General features: G+C 35.8%; 1 protein-coding gene across 7 annotated transcripts in view; it reads left to right on the forward strand.

Annotated features, from left to right (window-relative positions):
• Positions 1–20925, forward strand: part of LOC126892322 (zinc finger protein 761-like) — a 62071-nt gene that overhangs the window by 11834 nt on the left and 29312 nt on the right. For 3 of the 7 annotated variants that reach the window (XM_050661820.1, XM_050661824.1, XM_050661821.1), the window contains exons 2-4: positions 3199–3329; positions 3385–3510; positions 16463–16720. In XM_050661820.1, the coding sequence (XP_050517777.1) occupies positions 3209–3329; positions 3385–3510; positions 16463–16720 (505 nt within the window). In that variant the 5' untranslated portion in view covers positions 3199–3208. The remainder of the gene's footprint in view (positions 1–3198; positions 3330–3384; positions 3511–16462; positions 16721–20925) is intronic. The other 4 variants (XM_050661826.1, XM_050661827.1, XM_050661822.1 and 1 more) reach the window with 3 other exon arrangements.

Here is a 20925-nt window from a genome sequence, read left to right on the forward strand (position 1 = left end):
GAATATTCTAGCTTTTAAAAAATATTGAAATTAAAACTCACTTGTAGCCTTAGGCTTTCTTAACATTCTGTTTTTTGACTCATTCACTTATATTGGATAATAAAAAGTTAGGTATTTTAACAACTAGCCATGTTCTTCATCAATACAGGGTGTTTCTAAATAAGTGCGACAAACTTTAAGGGTTAATTCTGCATGACAAAATAGTGACAGTTTGCTTTATAAACATATATGTCCGCAAATGCTTCGTTTCCGAGATACGGGATGTTGAATTTTTTCTTACAAACTTACGATTTATTTATTGCTCTAAAAGAGGTTGAGATATGCAAGTGAAATTTGGTAGGTTTTAAGAGATAGTTATTTCACATTTTTCGACATACAACTAAAAATTTTATATTCACCATTGGTGTGCATACTGGTAATATGACCCATATGCACGCCAATGGTGAATATAAAATACATATAATTGTATGTCAAAAATGCGCAGTAACTTTCTCTGAAAACCCACCAAGTTTCATTTGCATATCTCAACCGGTTTTAGAGCAATAAATAAATCGTCAGCGTGTAAGAAAAAATTCAACATCCTGTATCTCGGAAACGAATTTGCAGACATATGTTTATAAGTCAAACGGTCCTTATTTTTGCATGCAGAATTAGCCATTTAAAGTTTGCCGCACTTATTTAGAAACACCCTGTATTGATGAAGAACATGGCTAGGTGTCAAAGTACCTAACTTTTTCATTATCCAATATAAGTGAAAGAGTCAAAAAGCAGGCTGTTAAGAAAGGCTAAGGCTCCAATTGAGTTTTAATTTCAATATTTTTTAAATGCTACAATATTCCACAGAGTGTTACACCCGGTATACAATGACATTTACCTGTTCAGCAACACTATTATTACATAGATATTCTTAGAGAATAATGCTACAAGATATTTAAAAAATCACTAAAATCGGACAACAGGTTTAGGAGATTCGTGACATCAAAATGACCCATTTTTAACTTGTCCCAATTTTTTTTTGCCAGAAGTGTATATTATAATAATATAATATAGATTCATTTTTCCTCAAGGAGTCTGAATTAACATACAGAGGACAAAGTTTTCCAAACTGGACATAGTTATTTTGCATTTTTATAGGACATTTTCTAGCATTTAACCATTGTTTTTGGGTGCATTCAGCAGACTCAATCGATGACTAATCGCTTAGTGATTTTCTGCTGAATGCCACATAAATTGTCGATTAGTTATCATTCGATGACTTATCGGTCGCCATTTTAAACATCGGTTTTGAAATATGATTTCTTAGCAAATCAAAATAAGATTGACGTATGACGTGTGTCTAACACGTATATTTTAAGTTATGTATCTTAAAAAAACATGAATTGAAGGCAAGGAAGGCTGAAAGGCATATAAATCACGCTGATAAATATGTGAGCTGCTTTGTTGGATTATTCGTATGTACCTATTAGGTTTACCTATGTCGCAAGAAATTCAAGAATTTGAAACTATGTATGAATTAAATGGGGTTATTTATAAATTACCATTTCATAATAATTTTTATTTCTGTTCTTGGGGTGTCTTTCACGTATTTGCAAATCATTTTGAAAAATGTGACAGTTGTCATAACCTATTTCGTATGTACATGAAAGTATACCATTCAGCAGAATCGTTAGCGATTACACATCGCTAAGTAATCGATTAGTCATCGCAGTTTTATGCTGAATGCAGCCTTGTCTCTCTGATGATAACTTATTTAGTTCAGTTTTATGCTTAAAGTGTAGTACCGATCATGATAGTATTTATTTATAGTATCATGGTACGTTATTTATCATCGTACCGATGGCAACCGACAAAACTTAACTTATCACGTTTTATTACTTTTCATTCCACACCATAGATAAGGTATATATATGTTCCACACTTCAATACACAACAGAAATGGGGCATATTACCTTTTTAAATTAATTGTTCTAGTGAAAATGTTAAACTAATCCTTGTACAAAACAAAATTGCAAAGAAACGCAACTAAAATGATCTAAAACACATGAAATGATAGAAAGGTTTGTTCCAACACGACCGAGAACCGTCACGAAGCGGTAACGCTCCTGCGCAGTAAACAAAATCCGTTCCAACAAAAATATGATCGTCATCGGATCGTCCTTCCCACTGTTCCAACAAGAATTGTGATATTTTAGTGGCGGTTTCGTGATGATCATTTCAGTAATCGGGAAATAGGGTTTTTCATTGATTGTCATTTGTTTTGAGCTTTTGTCATGTGTCACATAATATTAATATATTTACGGCATACGTATTTAGCTTTAAAAGCAGCTTTACATCAAGGCTATGCAAGTCTCATGCTATGCAAGTCCGTCTTGCATGGCATATCTCTTGCCTACCCTGACCTTTTTACATCGGAGCTATTTCTGTGCAATTTTAGATACCACTTTCATTGTTGCCAATAGAAGAAATATATCAAAATATTAACTTTAGATATTTCACTTAAAAACTTCAGTCCATAATTAAATATATTCAAATATAAACCACAAATTATTACATCCAATAAATACCATTTAAACTTACACAATAAGGTTAAGTTTTTTCTAAACAATAAATTTTGTCATATTGGCAACAAATTTTGACAGGACTTGCATCAAAATAGCATGAAAAATAGAACATGTTTTAATTTTTCGTCTAGCACAGGAATTGCATGGAAATAGCGCGTGGGCATGCGCAGTACCGTGATCTGTCTTGCATGGCTCTTGCCTAGCATGAAAATAGCATAATGTAAAACTGTCTTTATCATTGGATATACCAACAACAATATACATATTGATAGATAAATCAGTTATCAATCAGGTAACCGTTCCAACATCGGTTTCCAAATTACCGTCATGGGACGATAACTGGGCGATACAATTACGAACATGCGCAGAACAAACGGTACAAGTAGTTTCGTGACGGTTTCCGGGCCGTCCAAAAGTTTATGCTGGAACAAACCTTCTAACATATGTTTGCCTCCCGGCTGCCGTATTGATATAATTTTGACAGTAAAGTCGAATGCCCTATGAATTTGGTCGTTTGACGTTTGTGTGGTGGTTTGTTTGGTTATATTTTATATTTATTTGTTTTTGTTTGTAGTATTTTATTTGATGCTATTAAAAGTATTAAACTTAAATACATATTCATTGTTCACTTGCTTAGTTTGTTAGCCATGGAATTTAAAGTCGAAATCAAGGAAGAGTTTTTTGAAAATAATGAAAGATGCATAGGGAGTCCGTTGTTCACATCAACAGATATTAGAGGTTTGAAGAATGAACCAGAGGATACATCAGGTGAAACAGGTAATAAAGATTAGTGAACAACCTGATTTAATTGATATTTTATTAGCAATGGAAGTGAAATCTGAAATTAAGAAAGAATTTGCTGGAAATGAACAAGGATATATAGAGAGTCAACTAACTATGGGCCTAGATCTTGGAGACTTGAAGAATGAAATAGATGAAGCTAACTCAGGTGAGAGAATATCAATCGATTCTTATAAAAAATAAAATTAACTCTTAACACCTTGGCCGCGTTATGAGACAAATAGACCTTGTATTATACTATATTGGGACCGTGCAAGTTCGTCAAAGCGACCCCTATTTCTACGCTCTGTACTATTATTCGCACTTTTAATTATATTAGCCAATTATATTAGTCCTGGTTACTGGATAATTGTCAAGGCCATAGTCCAAAAAAATAATAAGAAGAAAAATAAGATTCAGGTTATGTTATGAAAACATCAACAATTGTATGTAGTAAATAAAATTAGTTATTAAAATGCAGTACTGCAAGCAAAATACAATTAATTAAATTTACCTTTATATAATAATTGCGTATCATATCAATATTGTGGATCAATATATAATTTTTCTGCTTCATTGACAGAAGGTATGAAATATACGTCAATTTGACAGTATGAATTATTTAAGATAGTTGCAATATTTCTCCGCGACTCGCGCAGGGTCGTTTCTCGTTTCCCTTTCCAAGTACTTGCACACCGCCAATAGTGGTTGGCTGCTTGACTGTGAGGTAACGCACTGTGACATGGGTTCACTATGGGACATATATGCTTCGTAACGCCCCCAACCTAAGTTTATAAATATCCCCAAACACAACCAAGGTGTTAATTGGAAAGGTCTACCTTCCACCTTCAATATACATTTGTTATTATATGTGATTTTATATAACCCACCTCTCCTTTTTTTTTTCTCTCTTTTTTATTGGCTTTAGGATAAGACCATGCGGCCAGAAACAAAGTAAGTAGTACATACATAAACATAATATCCATCCATCCAATGGCACTACAGCCCAAATCAAGCCTTGGCCTCCTTCAACAAGCTTCCCCAATCATTTCGATTTACCGCTGTTCTTTTCCATGAACGCGTTCCGAGGAAGTTCCTGGCATCCTCATCGACTTCGTCTTCCCATCTCTTTTTAGGTCTTCTAACAGGTCTTCTTCCCTGCATTCTTGCATTCAGCAATTTTCTGGAGATTCTATTCTCATGCATGCGGACCACGTGCCCTGCCCACCGTAATCTCTGCAGTTTAGTGTATTGTGCTAGAGTTGGTTTGCTATATTGCTCGTATATTTCTCTATTATACCTAATTCGCCAGTTGTTATTTTCACTTATTGGGCCCAGTGTCCTATGTAATACTTTTCTTTCAAACACATCTAATGCATTGGCAGATTTCTGTGTCACCACCCATGTTTCGCAGCCATAACTTACTATGGGCCTGATTATTGTTTTATATACCCGGAGTTTTGTTTTCCGTTGTACGTCTCGTGATTTGAATATGTGGCCCATCGCGAAATAGGCTTTATTTGCCAGCACAAGCTTTCTATTTATTTCCAGTTCTTCTTCATTGCTTACAACCAGATCCATTCCTAGGTAGGTGAATCTATTCACATGTTCTATATCGTCAATAAAGTGTTGTTGCGCCAGTCTATTTGATCTGGTTTGTATGAGTAGTTTTGTTTTATTTGTATGTATTGCTAGCCCTACTGCTTCTGCACTCTGTTTCAACTCAACATAGGTTTCTTCCGCTGCATTCATTGTTCTGCTCATTATGTTATATCATCTGCTTATGCTGCTAATTGGGTAGATTTGTTTGTAAGTATGTTATTTCTGCTCACCGTCAACCGTCTAATTACATATTCAAGAACAAGATTAAAAAGCGTTGGAGCCAGTCCGTCGCCTTGTTTCAGTCCTTGCGTTATCGTAAACGCATCAGTGATCTGTCCTTGAATACATACCTGTGCTTCTGTTTCTGTCATTGTCATTTGCACTAGTCGTATTAATTTTGATGGTATGCCAAATTCTTCTAATATATTAGGTAGAATTGTTCTATCTATTGAATCATATATATATAGTTTAGCTCTCCAGGCCTAGAAGGCCCATGGCTTGGTTTACTATTCCTTTCCAATCTCTCCTATTTGCTGCTTTATTTTTCCAATTTGTGATTTTCAGTTCTTCTATGTCTTTTTCAACATCTTTCTTCCATCTGGTTTTCGGTCTACCTTTCTTCTTCTTTCCTCCTATTCCTCCCGTTAGTATTTTTTTGGGAAGTCTCGTGTTTGGCATCCTTTGGATATGTCCCAACCATCTCAGTCTTTGTGATTTTACGATCCCTACTATGTTTGGTTCACCATACATCCTCTCCAATTCCACATTTGGTCTTCTTATCCACATTCCATTCCATATCTTTCCGCCAAATATTTTTCTTAGGACTTTTCTTTCCCATACTTTAAGCATGACTTGCTCGGATTTGTTCATCGTCCATGTTTCACTGGCATACAAGACTATAGGTCTTATCACTGTCTTGTATATTCTTATCTTAGCCCCTCTAGATATGTTCTTATTTCTCAATAAGTTGTTTAGAGCAAAGATACAACGATTGCCAGCCATAATTCTCGCTTGGATTTCTTCTTTTATATTTGGTCTCCTAGTGAATGTCGCTCCTAGATATTGGAATCTCTCTACTTCCTCGAATTTATATATTTTTGCCTCTGTGTTTATTGTCAGGTATTGTCCTTGTGTGTATTCTCGTTCTGTCCATTCCATATATTTAGTCTTTTCTTCGTTTATGTATATCCCTTTCTTTCTTCCTATCGCCTCTAGTCTTTTTAGTATTTCTTTTAATTCTTGTTTGCTTCTGGCTATCATTACTATGTCATCAGCGAATGCCAAGCATTGGTGTTTTCGTTGGTATACAAGTCCTGTCCTGTTAATTTCGGCTTCTCTGATGACTATTTCAAGAAGGATACTAAACAACAGTGATGACAGTGGGTCTCCTTGTCGTACCCCTTCACCGACCCTAAACTTATCTGTTTCCTTTCCATTTATTTTAACCCTGTTCTCTGTTTCTCTGAGTGTAACTTTTACCATCTTTATTAATTTTTTACTAATTCCAATTTCACATAGTGCTTTGTATATTTCTTTTCGTTTAACTCTGTCAAAAGCTTGTTTAAAGTCAATGAATAGGGCCATTGTAGATTTTCCGTATTCGTAGCTTTCCGCTTGTATCTCACGCAGCAGGAAAATTTGATCCACCGTGCTGCGTCCTCTTCTGAATCCACATTGATATTCTCCTATGTCATTATCTATCTTTTGTGTTATCTTGTCTTTTATATGTACTGCAAGTATTTTATATGCAACGTTTAGTAGGGCTACTCCCCTGTAATTATGGCATAAACTTTTGTCGCCTTTTTTGTGAATTGGACACAGTGTGGCTTCAGTCCATTCTTTTGGTATGTGTTCTTGTTCCCAAATTTCTTTTATCAGCTTTTCCAAATGCTTAATTAGTACTGGTCCTCCATATTTAAACATTTCAGCTGTTATTTCATCCTTACCTGGGCTCTTGTTTTTCTTTAGTTTTTCTATTATTTCTTTTATTTCTTTTTCATTAGGCGGTCTTTCCTGTATTTCTTCTTGATCAATATTTTCATTCGGTCCTTCTTCTTCTTCTTCTGCATATTCTGTTGTGGGAATTTCATTTAGAAGCTCTTCGAAGTATTCTCTCCATCTGCTCAGTATTTCTTCGTCGCTTACTAAATTCCTTCCATTTTTGCTTTTGTAGTGTACAGGTTTTCTTTGGAACCCCTTTTTCTCATTTTTTACTCCTTGATATAAGTTCCTGACTTCTCCATTTTTATAGTTTTCTTCTATGCATTTCAATTTATCTTCGTTGTACTTTCTTTTCTTTGCTCTTATGATTCTTTTAGTTCGTTTTCTTTGTTCGTTGTATTGTATCTCCATCTCTGGTGTTTTCACTTGCATCATTTTGAGTCTTAACTTATTTCTTTCATCCAGTTCTATTTTACATTCTTCATCAAACCATTCTTTGAATCCATCTTTTATATTTCTATTACTGACTTGCGCTGCTTTGGTCATACATACTTTTATTTGCGTCCATTTTTGTTCGATGTTTTCATTTTTTGCAATATTTTCCAGTTCTCTAGTGACTAGTCTTTCATATTTACTTTGTTCTTCTTCTGACAGTAGTCTAATAGGTTTAGTTACTTTGTACCTTTTTTTCTGTTGATTTCTAAGAACTGGTATAACCTGTTTAAGTTGTATTCCGACTATAAAGTGATCTGTGTCTGCATCCGGTCCTCTATATGTTCTTATGTTCTTTATACATTTTTCCATGTCTTTTTCGATGAGCACATGATCTATTTGATTTATGGTTTTTCCATCTGGTGATCTCCATGTTCCTTGATATATTCTTTTGTGTTGAAAGTACGTGCTCATAACGATCATGTTTTTTTCTTTTGCAAAATCTATTAAGAGGTGACCATTTTCATTCGTTGTTTCATGCAGACTATATTTTCCTATGGTGGGTGTGTATATTTCTTCTTTTCCTATTTTGGCATTAGCATCACCTAGTACTATTTTTATATCGTATTTGGGAATATTTTCGAATACTGTATCTATTTGACTGTAGAAGTCTTCCTTTATCTCTATGTTTTTCTCTTCAGTCGGTGCATGTATGTTTATAAATGTTATTTTTTGGTATTTTCCTCTTATTCTTAGTATGCATATTCTCTCTGAAATTGGTTTAAAGTCAACGATTAGATCTTTCAGCTTTTTGTTTACTACAAATCCTGTGCCTAACATTCTATTTTCGCCTCCGCTATTGAAAAATAAATAGTCATTTATTTCCATTGAGTTTTGGCCTAGTTGTTTCGTTTCTTGTAGTGCTACTATTTCGAATTTATATTTTTTACATTCATCTACTAGGTGTTTCAGTTTTCCTTCTTCGTATGTTCCTCTTACATTCCATGTTCCTACTAATATATGTTCTTTTATGGGCTGCTTTTCATTAATAATCTGTACATTTTGTCTATTTCGTGTACCTGTACTTTGCCATGTCGTCTCCGTTATTTCAGTCTGCTTTCGTTGTATTGCTAGTTTTTTGGTTGTATATTTTTCTCTTTTATGAGTTGTTGTTGGCTGTTATTCCATGTCCATATTTCACCATTAATGATTAGCTTCTGGTATCCTATTTTTACATTTTTTCCATTATGCCTCTCTACCATAGCCTTGCTTCTAATTTCTTTCTGAATAATTCTTTCTTCTTTTGACATATCATCATTAATATAGATTCTTTCGTCCTTTTTGGTTTTTAATTTACTTTTATTTTTCATTACTTCTATTTTGTTTTTCACGCTGTTGAGTTCCACTATGACAGTATTTTCTCCTATTTTCCTTGCTCCATTTACATCTACTGAAACTTGTAGCTCTTTTTCCATAAAATTCTCCATAGACCCTCGTAAAACTTTCTGATCATTTGTATCAATTTTTATTCCTTGTATTATTACATTTTTTCTCTTTCTTTCTCTTTCCAATTTCTCTATTTTTTCATTTGCTATACTAATTTCTTTTTCTAATTGACCTATTTGATTTATAGCTTTTTCGTTTGTTTCTCGCAGCTTTTTTATTTCATCTTTGTAGCCGCTTTGTTGATCTTTCAGTTCTTTAATTTCATTCTTTAGTTGTGTGATTTCGTCTCCAGATCTATATTGTTCTTTTTTTATGTCTTTTATATCCATTGCTAATTCCCTCATCATTTTCATCATTTGTTCCATTCCACTTATGTTATCTTCATCTGTTTTTTGTGATGTTCTAGCTGTTATTTTTGATTTTTTGCTGGGATGTTCCTCCTCTTCCCTTCTCCTTTTCATTTCATCATCTAATTCGCTATCTGAACTCATTGTTCTTAATTCCTAGTTATTTTTCGTGCTAGAGTTATTAGTCAATGCGTCACGGGTGAAGTTTCGTGGAGAACTCTACTCACAGTTCAAATTCCCACCCGCACCCGCGCTAGCCGTTACTAATTTTCCAGCACTTTTATTCCTAGGTAAAATCAAAATCAAAATCCGGCCCTGGTTATCTGTTTATAATAAAGTTTTCTACTTACAGCTGATTCTGTTTATTAATATGCTTTATTTTCCTGTAGAAATACACCATTCACAATATTGTTTTGTTTCCACCTACTGCAAAACCTGCTTTGTTTATATTCGATATCACACAAGTTTTTATCACTTTACACAAGAATTTAATTCCTTATCGTTGGACTTACTTTTTTCCGATTTTTTCACTGTATAATTAGTTAACTAATTAGGTTGTTTATTTATGTACCTACATATATTGGTTTATAGTTACACTGCACTTTTGTATAACACAATTGTTTTATTGCTATATCTGCCCGAGAATCGAGTTAAGATACGAGCTAAACACGTGTGTTCTATTCGCTGGTCAGCGACCGAATCTCCTATTGAATCATAGGCTTGTTTAAAATCTACAAAGAGATTGTAAACGTCCATGTCATATCCCCATGCTTTGGCTAATATTTGTTTAACTGTAAATAGTTGGTCAATGGTAGATCTATTTTGCCTAAACCCTACTTGATATTCCCCGATGATTTTTTCCGTGAGAGGTTGAAGTCTTCGATTAAGGATGTTTGTGAATATTTTGTATCCCGAACAAAGTAAAGAGATGCCTCTATAATTCTGACACAACAGTTTGTCTCCTTTTTTATGAATAGGGCAGATTATACTTTTCTTCCATTGTTGGGGGATTTCTTCTTCTATCCATATCTCTCATATTAGCTGGTACATCTGTTGTGTCAAATTCCTTCCTCCTGGCTTGAGTAGTTCTGCCGGTATTTTATCTATTCCCGGTGATTTATGGCCTTTTTGTATGTGGATTGCCGTTTGGACCTCCTCTAGCGTTGGGGGTCTAGTTAATTCATTTTCTTCTCCATCTTCCCCCAGCTCTTGTTGTTGAATCTCCTGCCGTGCCTGCTGCTGCCTCTGTTGTTGTAATGGTGGTTGTGTCCCTTTGTTTAATACTTCCTTAAAATATGTCATCCAGGTTATCTTAATTTCATCCATATCGCTAATGATTTCACCCTTCTTATTTTTGCAGAGGCTAGTCTTCGGTTTGTATCCCTGTCTTAAATGTTTAATAAGTTGGTATGCACTACGTGTTTCGTTTTCTTTAAACTCCCTTTCTATGTTCAGTATCCGTTGGTTTTCGTACTTTCTCTTTTTCTGCCTGCACAGTTTATCTGCTCTTCGTCTTTTGTTCTCACATTCTGTTTTTCTCTCTCTAGTACGTCTGAGTATGTAATTCTTATGTGCTTCATTTCTTTCCTGTATAGCTTGTTTGCATTCTTCATCGAACCATGTTTCTTCTCTCTGTTGTGTCTTTGTTCCTAGGACTTCTTTCGCTGTGTTTAATATGATACTGCTTATGGTGTTCCATTGATTTTCTATTGTGGAGTCTGCTCTGTTTTCTTCTAGTAATTTTTCATCCACTGTTCTCTCAAATCTTTCTTGTACCTCAGGGACTTTTAGGTGATCTAAGTTTAGTTTTTCTAATAAACATAATATATCTTACCTAAATTATCTAATTAGTAATCTAATAAATCTAAGTTATCTAAATCTGACCGACCTTTTTGTTAAGAATAGATATATTAAACTTTTTTTTTAAAGTGAATTTTTGTAAAATTAATCTTAATAAACATTTTGGGATAAGGACAAGGGTCACACTTTTCTGATCGAAGGGTTTTTCTTAGCATTTTTTATTAATTATTAATTACCTACATACCCACCCCACACGGTAAGGCAGGCATGTAGGGTAGGCAATCAAAAGGAAAGACATCTAATCTGACTGATCAATGACCCTTCCATTCAATTTAGAATTAGTATGAGAACTTGTGCTTTAAATACAGAACAAAATAAAGTGATCATAATTTGTTGTGTCCACACCTGTCTGTTGGTATTACAAGCCGTTATTGTGAAATGTGGCTACTTTCTTAAAAAAAAATAATTGTTTTGGACAAATATTTTGAAGAAACTGTTATGAAGTTGTATGATGCTATTGATGTTGATGATCTTTCATTTAATAAGCGTATTGATTCTAATCATGAGAGTAATTGAGAGTTACAGGATGAAAATATCTATGACAATGAAAATAGTTCAAATGAAAAATATTCAATGGATTTTTTTTTATTAACTCCTAGAGAGATCTGCAATCTGCCTATTAGGCAATAAGCATTTTTTATGACAATGAAGCTGATGACATGCAGAGTATCATTCTAATGAATAATCTCTTTTAAATATATCTAGATCTAAGTTAAACATTGTTGGTATGAATTTATAAACATTTGCCTTAAAAACTAAAGTATGTGTGATGTAGATAGGTTGGATGGCAGTAGACATTTTAGTCTACAGGTTTCATTGGCGTTGCGCACATTTAGTTGGGCGGCTATCCGATTTGGGTGCATTGAGAGTCTTTCACTATAGTTGACACTAAAATGATGTATGGCATATTTGATGGATTCTAAAGGGATATCATGCTGAATGATTTCATTACTGACATAGTAGGGAGCATCAACAATAGTTCGTAATACTTTATTTTGGAACCTCTGCAAGGTGGATATGTTGGAGTTGCTAGCAGTTCCCCACAGCTGGCTGCCGTAGGTCCACACGGGTTTTAAGATTGTTTTGTATATTTTATTGTTTATTGAGAGTTTTGATCTGCAACGGATGAGCCAATACATGTTTCTTAATTTGAGGCCAAGTTGTTTGCGTTTAGTAAATATGTGTTTGGTCCAAGTTAGTCGTCAATCCAGGTGCATGCCGAGGTATTTGGCATTATCAGATTGTGGAAGTTGTTGATTTCAATCCATTTGCTTTGATATGCCATCTTTTTAGTGAGTTTTGGACCTTGTTTAGACTAGTTTTTAGGTTCCTAGAGGCTGATGTTGGGTCAGTGTGGGACGCCAAAATGCCTGTATCAGCAGCAAATGTCGCAACAGTGGTAAGTTGTGTTGATGGCACGTCTGCAGTATACAATAGATACAGGATCGGCCCAAGCATGCTACCTTGTGGAACTCCTGAATTTATTGGATGCAACTCTGTATATTCACTTCCATGCTTTATTTGGAAGTGCCTATCTGTCAGGTATGATTTTGAGAAGTTGAAAGTGGGGATGGAGCAGTAGCGCCTCTTTAGTTTAACTTGCAATCATTCATGCCACACCTTGTCGAAAGCCTGAAATATATCAAGGAAAGCTGCTGAACAATATATTTTACTATAAGGTCCTTTTTGATTTGCCTTACCACTCTACGAACTTCTCTATTGTCCTATGTTTGTTGCGGAATCCGAATTGGTGATCTGATATTATCTTCTTTTCATCTATTATAGTTTTTAGCCTTTTAGCATAAAGCTTCTCAAAAACCTTAGATAGAATTGGCAGTAGACTTGTCAGTCTGTAGGAAGATAACTCTTCTGTTTTCTTACTGGGCTTGGGTATCATAACGATCTGGGCAACTTTCCAGATGCTAGGGAAATCATTTAGTCGTAGTATAGAGATCGTGACCAGGAGCTTTTTTATTGCTCCTGGTCACGATTGATTAGTGGAGTAAAGTGTGTGTGTGTGTGTGGTGTGTGTGTGTGTGTGGTGTGTGTGTGTGTGTGTGTGGTGTGTGTGTGTGTGTGTGTGTGTGTGTGTGTGTGTGTGTGTGTGTGTGTGTGTGTGTGTGTGTGTGTGTGTGTGTGTGTGGTGTGTGTGTGTGTGTGTGTGTGTGTGTGTGGTGTGTGTGTGTGTGGTGTGTGTGTGTGTGGTGTGTGTGTGTGTGGTGTGTGTGTGTGTGGTGTGTGTGTGTGTGTGTGTGTGTGTGTGTGTGTGTGTGTGTGTGTGTGTGTGTGTGTGTGTGTGTGTGTGTGTGTGTGTGTGTGTGTGGTGTGTGTGTGTGTGGTGTGTGTGTGTGTGTGTGTGTGTGTGTGTGTGTGTGTGTGTGTGTGTGTGTGTGTGTGTGTGTGTGTGTGTGTGTGTGTGTGTGTGTGTGTGTGTGTGTGTGTGTGTGTGTGTGTGTGTGTGTGTGTGTGTGTGTGTGTGTGTGTGTGTGTGTGTGTGTGTGTGTGTGTGTGTGTGTGTGTGTGTGTGTGTGTGTGTGTGTGTGTGTGTGTGTGTGTGTGTGTGTGTGTGTGTGTGTGTGTGTGTGTGTGTGTGTGTGTGTGTGTGTGTGTGTGTGTGTGTGTGTGTGTGTGTGTGTGTGTGTGTGTGTGTGTGTGTGTGTGTGTGTGTGTGTGTGTGTGTGTGTGTGTGTGTGTGTGTGTGTGTGTGTGTGTGTGTGTGTGTGTGTGTGTGTGTGTGTGTGTGTGTGTGTGTGTGTGTGTGTGTGTGTGTGTGTGTGTGTGTGTGTGTGTGTGTGTGTGTGTGTGTGTGTGTGTGTGTGTGTGTGTGTGTGTGTGTGTGTGTGTGTGTGTGTGTGTGTGTGTGTGTGTGTGTGTGTGTGTGTGTGTGTGTGTGTGTGTGTGTGTGTGTGTGTGTGTGTGGGTGTGGGTGTGGGTGTGGGTGTGGGTGTGGGTGTGGGTGTGGGTGTGGGTGTGGGTGTGGGTGTGGGTGTGGGTGTGGGTGTGGGTGTGGGTGTGGGTGTGGGTGTGGGTGTGGGTGTGGGTGTGGGTGTGGGTGTGGGTGTGGGTGTGGGTGTGGGTGTGGGTGTGGGTGTGGGTGTGGGTGTGGGTGTGGGTGTGGGTGTGGGTGTGGGTGTGGGTGTGGGTGTGGGTGTGGGTGTGGGTGTGGGTGTGGGTGTGGGTGTGGGTGTGGGTGTGGGTGTGGGTGTGGGTGTGGGTGTGGGTGTGGGTGTGTGTGTGTGTGTGTGTGTGTGTGTGTGTCCAAAAAAACAAAAACATACAAATTTGTTTACATTTTTGGTCATCTAGTTTTGTTAGAAGCACCAGTCGACGATATTACATTGTCAACTAATTCATATTTTCGTATGTCATGGCCACGCTGAGTCGACAATATAAACAAACTAGATGTTATAAGTTTGTTTATATAAACACGAAGGTATGGTGATTCATTCTAATTCATTCGTATTATTAAAAAAGAACATTCTTAATCCAGATGCTATAGCAGATGGTTTTACCGCAAGCACATCAACTATTTACTGTGGTCTTTATAGTTGGTAATAAATAAGCAGTTATACATATTGTTTAATTCAGCAACCCCTATTGGTAGGGGGTAACTACCCTAAGATGTTTCCCGAGGGTGCATACCCGCATATAAATAATAAATGAAAACGGCAATAATATAGTAAGCGATATATCTATTGAAAAAAATTATTATTCAATCATTAGTCGCCAATATTGTGTTATTTCGCCGCTACGGACGATGGCATAGTTTCGTGTATCCCCACCATGGTCACGCGTGGAGCGTGAATAGGAATAGACATGAGCTGAGCGCAAACCGGAGAAGGGATGCAGAATTCATTTTGAGTTTAATCTACAGAATTGCCACTGTTCGTACAAAATATTAACTGATTTCTTTTGAAATGTTATTTACACGAATCATTATTTATAATGAGTTGCATCTAATTACTTAAAATTTTTACAACAAAAACAAAGTATTTGGAATGTTCATTTAAAGATGGAGTTACTACAAATAAAATGGTATCTTTGGATGGCGAAATGATTGTGAAAAGCAATAGTTTTAAGTACCTAGGATCGGTATTACAGAGTAATGGAGAAATAGCTAGAGATGCATGCAGTAGAATTAGGGCTGGATGGATGAAGTGGAAAGAAGCGAGTGGTGTGTTGTGTGACAGAAAAATTCCAATGAAGCTGAAGGGAAAATTTTATAAAATAGCCATAAGACCGGCTATGATGCACGGAACTGAATGTTGGGCAGTGAAAAAGAAAGGAACAACGAATGCATGTGGCGGAAATGAGAATGCTTAGATGGATGAGTGGAGTGACAAAGAAGGATAAAATTAGAAATGAGTATATTAGGGGAAGTCTAGGTGTGGCACCAATTGATGCCCAAATGAGAGAGCATAGGTTAAGATGGTTTGGTCATGTTCAACGTCGAGACGTTAATCACCCAATACGAAGAATAGCTGAAGTGCAGATTCCTGGAAGGAGTAGTAGAGGAAGACCAAAGAAGACCTGGGGGGAGACGATAAGGCAGGACATGTTGGTAAAGGGGATTAACATTGCTATGACCCAAGATAGAGTTGTGTCGAGAAATGCAATTAGGGAAGCCGACCCCGCATAGAGATAAGGCAAAGAGAATGATGATGATTCATTGATTTATTTGTTGTTGGTGAAACCGGACCCAAGTGAGGTATAAAACTACTTTAAAATTTATTTAATATAAATATTAATATCTCTTGGCAACACTGTTCTTCATAAGAGTATGTACTGAAAGGTGACCGTGGAACGCAGTATAGTATCATGTTCATGTGATGGTCAATTGCTGTCTGTTTTCATGGTATGATATTTTGAAGGCACACAAAGAAAGTATAACTGTTGTAAGTCAAATATATTACTCTTCCTTTATACTCTTATCTGTAGAGTAAGTGTATGTTTAGACATAATAATTTTCAGAAATCTTCTTTGTATGATTTCTAGTGGGAGAATGTGTGTTTTCAGGGCGCTTCCCCAAGCCAGTATACCATAACGGAAAATACTTTCTACTAGTCCGTAATATAGTATGCGAAGGTATTAGGTATGTGTTTTTTAGATGCTTAAATTTATATAGGATAAACTGTAGCTTTTTAATGATATATTTAATGTGAGCGTGTCATTTTAGATGTGTGTCTATAAAAACACCTAGATATTTAACATTTGTTACAGGTTTAATATAAAAATTTTGTTTATTATGTGATGGGTTTGAAAAGATTATTATACAAGTACTAACTTCGCAAGTGCTTGAAAAATTGACAGATTAAAAGTTAATGGTCGCTCGTGTCAGAGTCGAGCGCGTACACTAAGGGGTTAAATGGTGCTTTGGGCCTGCCTTATTTCCTCACTCCATCTATTTTCCCTATTTCACCACCTGGTGTTTTATTATGATGTCATTTTGTTTATTCCAACATTAGTTTTTAACAAGTTTTGTTTTTATTTTAGGATTTTCCAAGGAAAATGGAATGGAAATCATGAATACATTACCTGAAACTCCATGCAAAGAAGAACAACAAATAAGTCCAAGCTCAGGAGAAAAAAAGCAATTTTCTCAAAAAGATTGTTTGGAATGTGACACATACAAGTGTGAAATTTGTTTTAAGCAGTTTAACCAAGCAAGTAATTTCAAAGCACATTTGAGACTGCACTCTGGAGAAACGCCTTACAAGTGTGAAATTTGTTTTAAGCCGTTCAACCAAAAAGGTAATTTGAACACTCATTTGAGACTACACTCTGGGGAAGCGCCTTACAAGTGTGAAATTTGTTTTAATCAGTTTAACCAAGCAAGTAATTTCAAAGCACATTTGAGACTGCACTCTGGAGAAACGCCTTACAAGTGTGAAATTTGTTTTAAGCCGTTTAACCAAAAAACTAATTTGAAAACTCATTTGAGACTACACTCTGGGGAAACGCCTTACAATTGCGAAATTTGTTTTAAGCAGTTTAACCAAAAAAGTAATTTGAAAAGACATTTGAGGCTGCACTCTGGAGAAACGCCTTACAAGTGCGAAATTTGTTTTAAGCAGTTTTCTCGAAAGGATGTTTTAAAAACTCATTTGAGAGTGCACACTGGAGAAAAACCTTAACAGTGTGAGAATTGTTTTAAACAGTTTATCCAAGCAAGTCATTTCAAAGCACATTTGAGAGTGCACACTAGAGTTGTTCTGAAGCTATTTCCTTGTGGCATTTTTATGATTAATTATTTATATGGGAAATAAGCCACAATTAAAATAAAAATAAATAATTTTATTAAATGCACACTAGAGAACAATATAAGTTTGAAATGATAGGTTATCAAAGCAACAGTTGCCTAACCCCAAAAACGAAGTTTTGAGATAGATTCAATCTTTGCATTCGTATTTCCAGTAAGTATATTTGTTAAGGGAAAAAGAAATTATGTAGCGCCATCTATCCAAATATAGAGGTAGGTTGTGTCGGCCCCTGTTTATCCGAGGATCTAGTGTTGATATATTGATCTCTTCTTCTTCAATTGCCATCTCCGCGACGGAGGTCGGCAATCATCATAACTATTCGGACTTTAGAGACGGCTGCTCTGAAAATTTTATTTGATGTACATCCGTACCGTTCCCTCAGGTTGCGCAGCCACGATATTCTGCGTCTCCATATGCTTCTTTTTCCTTGAATCTTTTCCTGCATAAGTCTAGAAAACGTAGTACCTAGCTAACCTAAGTCTTAGCAGAGCACTATTCTCATTTTGTGAAAATTTACTCTAGCCTTTTATATTCTGATTTTGATTTCCTGGAAGTAATCACCTGTGGAGTTGATCATTGTTCAATTAATATTAATCTGAAAATGCTCAATGTCTGGCTTAGGCCACTGTTGCTCTGAGGGCGTCAAACATGTTTTAAAAAGTCTCGTCAAGTAGGCAAAATGAAACTACATGAGAGATTAGAGAGTGTATAGATCCCTTATTTCAGTAACGTCAAACGTTATTTTGCTCATGCACATTGACAGAAAAATAACGGATTACTTTTTAAGCGGATAAAGTATTCCCGTATTTAGGTAAAAATAGGGTTCACGATATTAAGGAATGACATGTTTGTAATATTGCCAGATGCCATATATCTATTCTAAATCATAAAAACGAAAAAAAAAGTCATGAGCTGAACCAAAGAAAACTAGAAAAAAATTTTGTAATGATGTATAAAATTGTAATCAAAATTTATTTTTTCTAAAAACGATCAGTTAATAAACGATAATATATTCCACTTGGCAACCGTATTAGAATAATTCTAAATTACACCACTTTTTGAAAAATCTGACCCTTGACTGAATTTTCTTGTTAAATTTAAATAGGTTATAGCACACAACTACTGTTTTATCAAAAATCAATTATCTAGACATAATAATAATAGACTAGAGAAGGTATGGGCCGCTCTGTGCATCTAGGTGTAAGGCCAATATCAAGGACATCATTGGCCAATAGTCGCTTTGAATGGTCTAGCCATCTTTGACTGTCACATTCGTGGGATCGCTCGGTAAAAATAGACGGATATACAAAGGTCTTATACACATAGATTTGGCCAGCTCCGAAAAATAGCGTAACGTGGAGCACTTCGGGTCGGTGGTCTATCTATCTCTCTCTACCGGCGCTCAACTTTCTCTCTCTAGCATATGATGGCTGCCACCTCTGTGTCACTCGTTCCATTACTCCCACCTCTTAGTAGATACGCTGACACTCGTACGACAGAAAAGATAGCTAGACCACCGTACTTGATATTGGCGTTACACCCCGATGCATTGAGTAGCATATCCCTAGCCAAGTCCCTTCCTTTAGATGTCTCTGCGGATATACCACCGATCGACTGCCCGCGCGTTATACTATTTTGCTCTGTATGCCATGTCTATTTTTATTATGTCTATGGTTAGCGTAGTGCGTAGTTTCCATCGAGTTAGAATCCCATGGATAAGCTATGAGCATATTAACCTGTGTATTATAAACGACATCATAAGGTATGGTTAACGATCATACAAATATGGCGGTGGAATCAGAGCTGGACCCAATAGGGCTTTTCAACGCTTCTCATTTGTTTCAAGCTTCTGTCATTTGTCGTATATTAATATTATACACGGATTATACGACATATGACGAAAGCTCGAAATAAATGAGAAGCGTTGAAAAGCCCTATAATATTAAAACTACTATAGAAATCAATCACTATCTCGACAATAGCTGGAGCAACAAAAGTCTGCTTTGACTATACATTATTATTCACTTGGTGCATATAATTTTGTAAGAAGAATTTTTGGGATTTTAACTCGATGGTAGTTTCTGAAAGGATTCAAAAACGATTTTAAGTAAAAAGGTTATCCCTTATTTATTACTCAATGCTCATGACCATTATAACGTTTTACGTTTAACGTACATCAAAAATAGTCCATTCTTTCACGGTTTTTGCTCTAAATTTTAAAGAACCGCTTGGATTGACATGAAATTTGGCACACGTATAGCTTACATGTCAAAGAAAAAAAGTGATATTGTGCCGATGTGTGCTTTTGCCCTGGGGGTGACTTTCACTCCCTCTTGGGGTGAAAAAATATATGTCCAAAATAAGTCCGGAAATGGGTAAACTGACTAATTTTAAGTAACTTTTGTTCTATAGAGCTTTTTCGCCAAGTCAACACTTTTCGAGTTATTTGCGAGTGAATATGTTCATTTTTTAACAAAATAACCACGTTTTTAGACGGTTTTTCGCAAATAACTCAAAAAGTAAGTATTTTGTCGAGAAAAACGTTCTTAGCAAAAATATAGCTTATAAAAAAGTAAAAAAATGGTGTACGCGTTAGGTCTCTGGATCTCGTAGAACCAGGGCCTGTATTCCGTGCACTGTAGATATCTACACGTCGCTTTCTATCGATGTCAATTTTCGTAAAAATATTTGAATTTTTAGCTTTAATTGAATTACTTTCTAGTTTTGCTAGTTTATACTCTAATTGATGTTGAAATGACACTTAGTAAAATAAGAAAATATTTGAATTAAAACTAAAAATTAAAATATATTGACATCGCGCCCATCGCTTTCTATTAATGTCAATATATTTGAATTTTTAGTTTTAATTCAAATATTTTCTTGTTTTACTAAGTGTCACTTCAGCATCAATTAGAGTATAATCTATCAAAACTAGAAAATAATTCAATTAAAGTTAAAAATTCAAATATTTTTACGAAAATTGACATCGATAGAAAGCGACGTGTAGATATCTACAGTGCACGGAATCCAGGCCCAGAGTTATAGCCAGTGAAAAATAGATTCATATTCACCAAATTTCAAATAGAATATTTCGACGTGAGATATCCAAAAAATTAAGCACTTTTTGGGGAAAACCCATTATAACTTTTTTAAAGTGTTTAAAAAAAGCTTTATTTCTGTTTTTGCAAAAAGTTTCTAGCATTAAATTTAAGCAAGTTACGCTGAAAATTTTTTGCTCAATTAGAAATCCAATGAAATCAATTAATTTGTGGTCATCTGATTGAATACAACCAATAAAACCAACATTATACTGAAAACAGATCCCATGGGCTGTTTTCACTCAATCATGTAGCTATGGATACCTACATTTCGTTTCATTTCGATTTTGACACAATATTTCAAAATGTCACGATTTGGTTGTAATACTGATGAGAATATTAATGAAATTATCGAGTCAAATATACCAAAGAATACTGTTTACAAAAAATTTTCTATCCGAATAACCCTCGAACATTGATAAATGCTCAAAAATTTTATAACAACTTTCTCAAGCTTGTTGCTTACAGGCAACAGACCTCCGCCTACGGCGTCGGTCTGTTTCCAAGCAACAAGCTTTCGAAATCTGTTATAAAATTTTTTCGAACAATTATCAATGTCCTTGGGTTATTACTACTGAAAATAAAGTTGGTCCCTTTT

This window comes from Diabrotica virgifera, chromosome 9, assembly GCF_917563875.1.
Source record: "Diabrotica virgifera virgifera chromosome 9, PGI_DIABVI_V3a".
Taxonomy (NCBI): Eukaryota; Metazoa; Arthropoda; class Insecta; order Coleoptera; family Chrysomelidae; genus Diabrotica; species Diabrotica virgifera.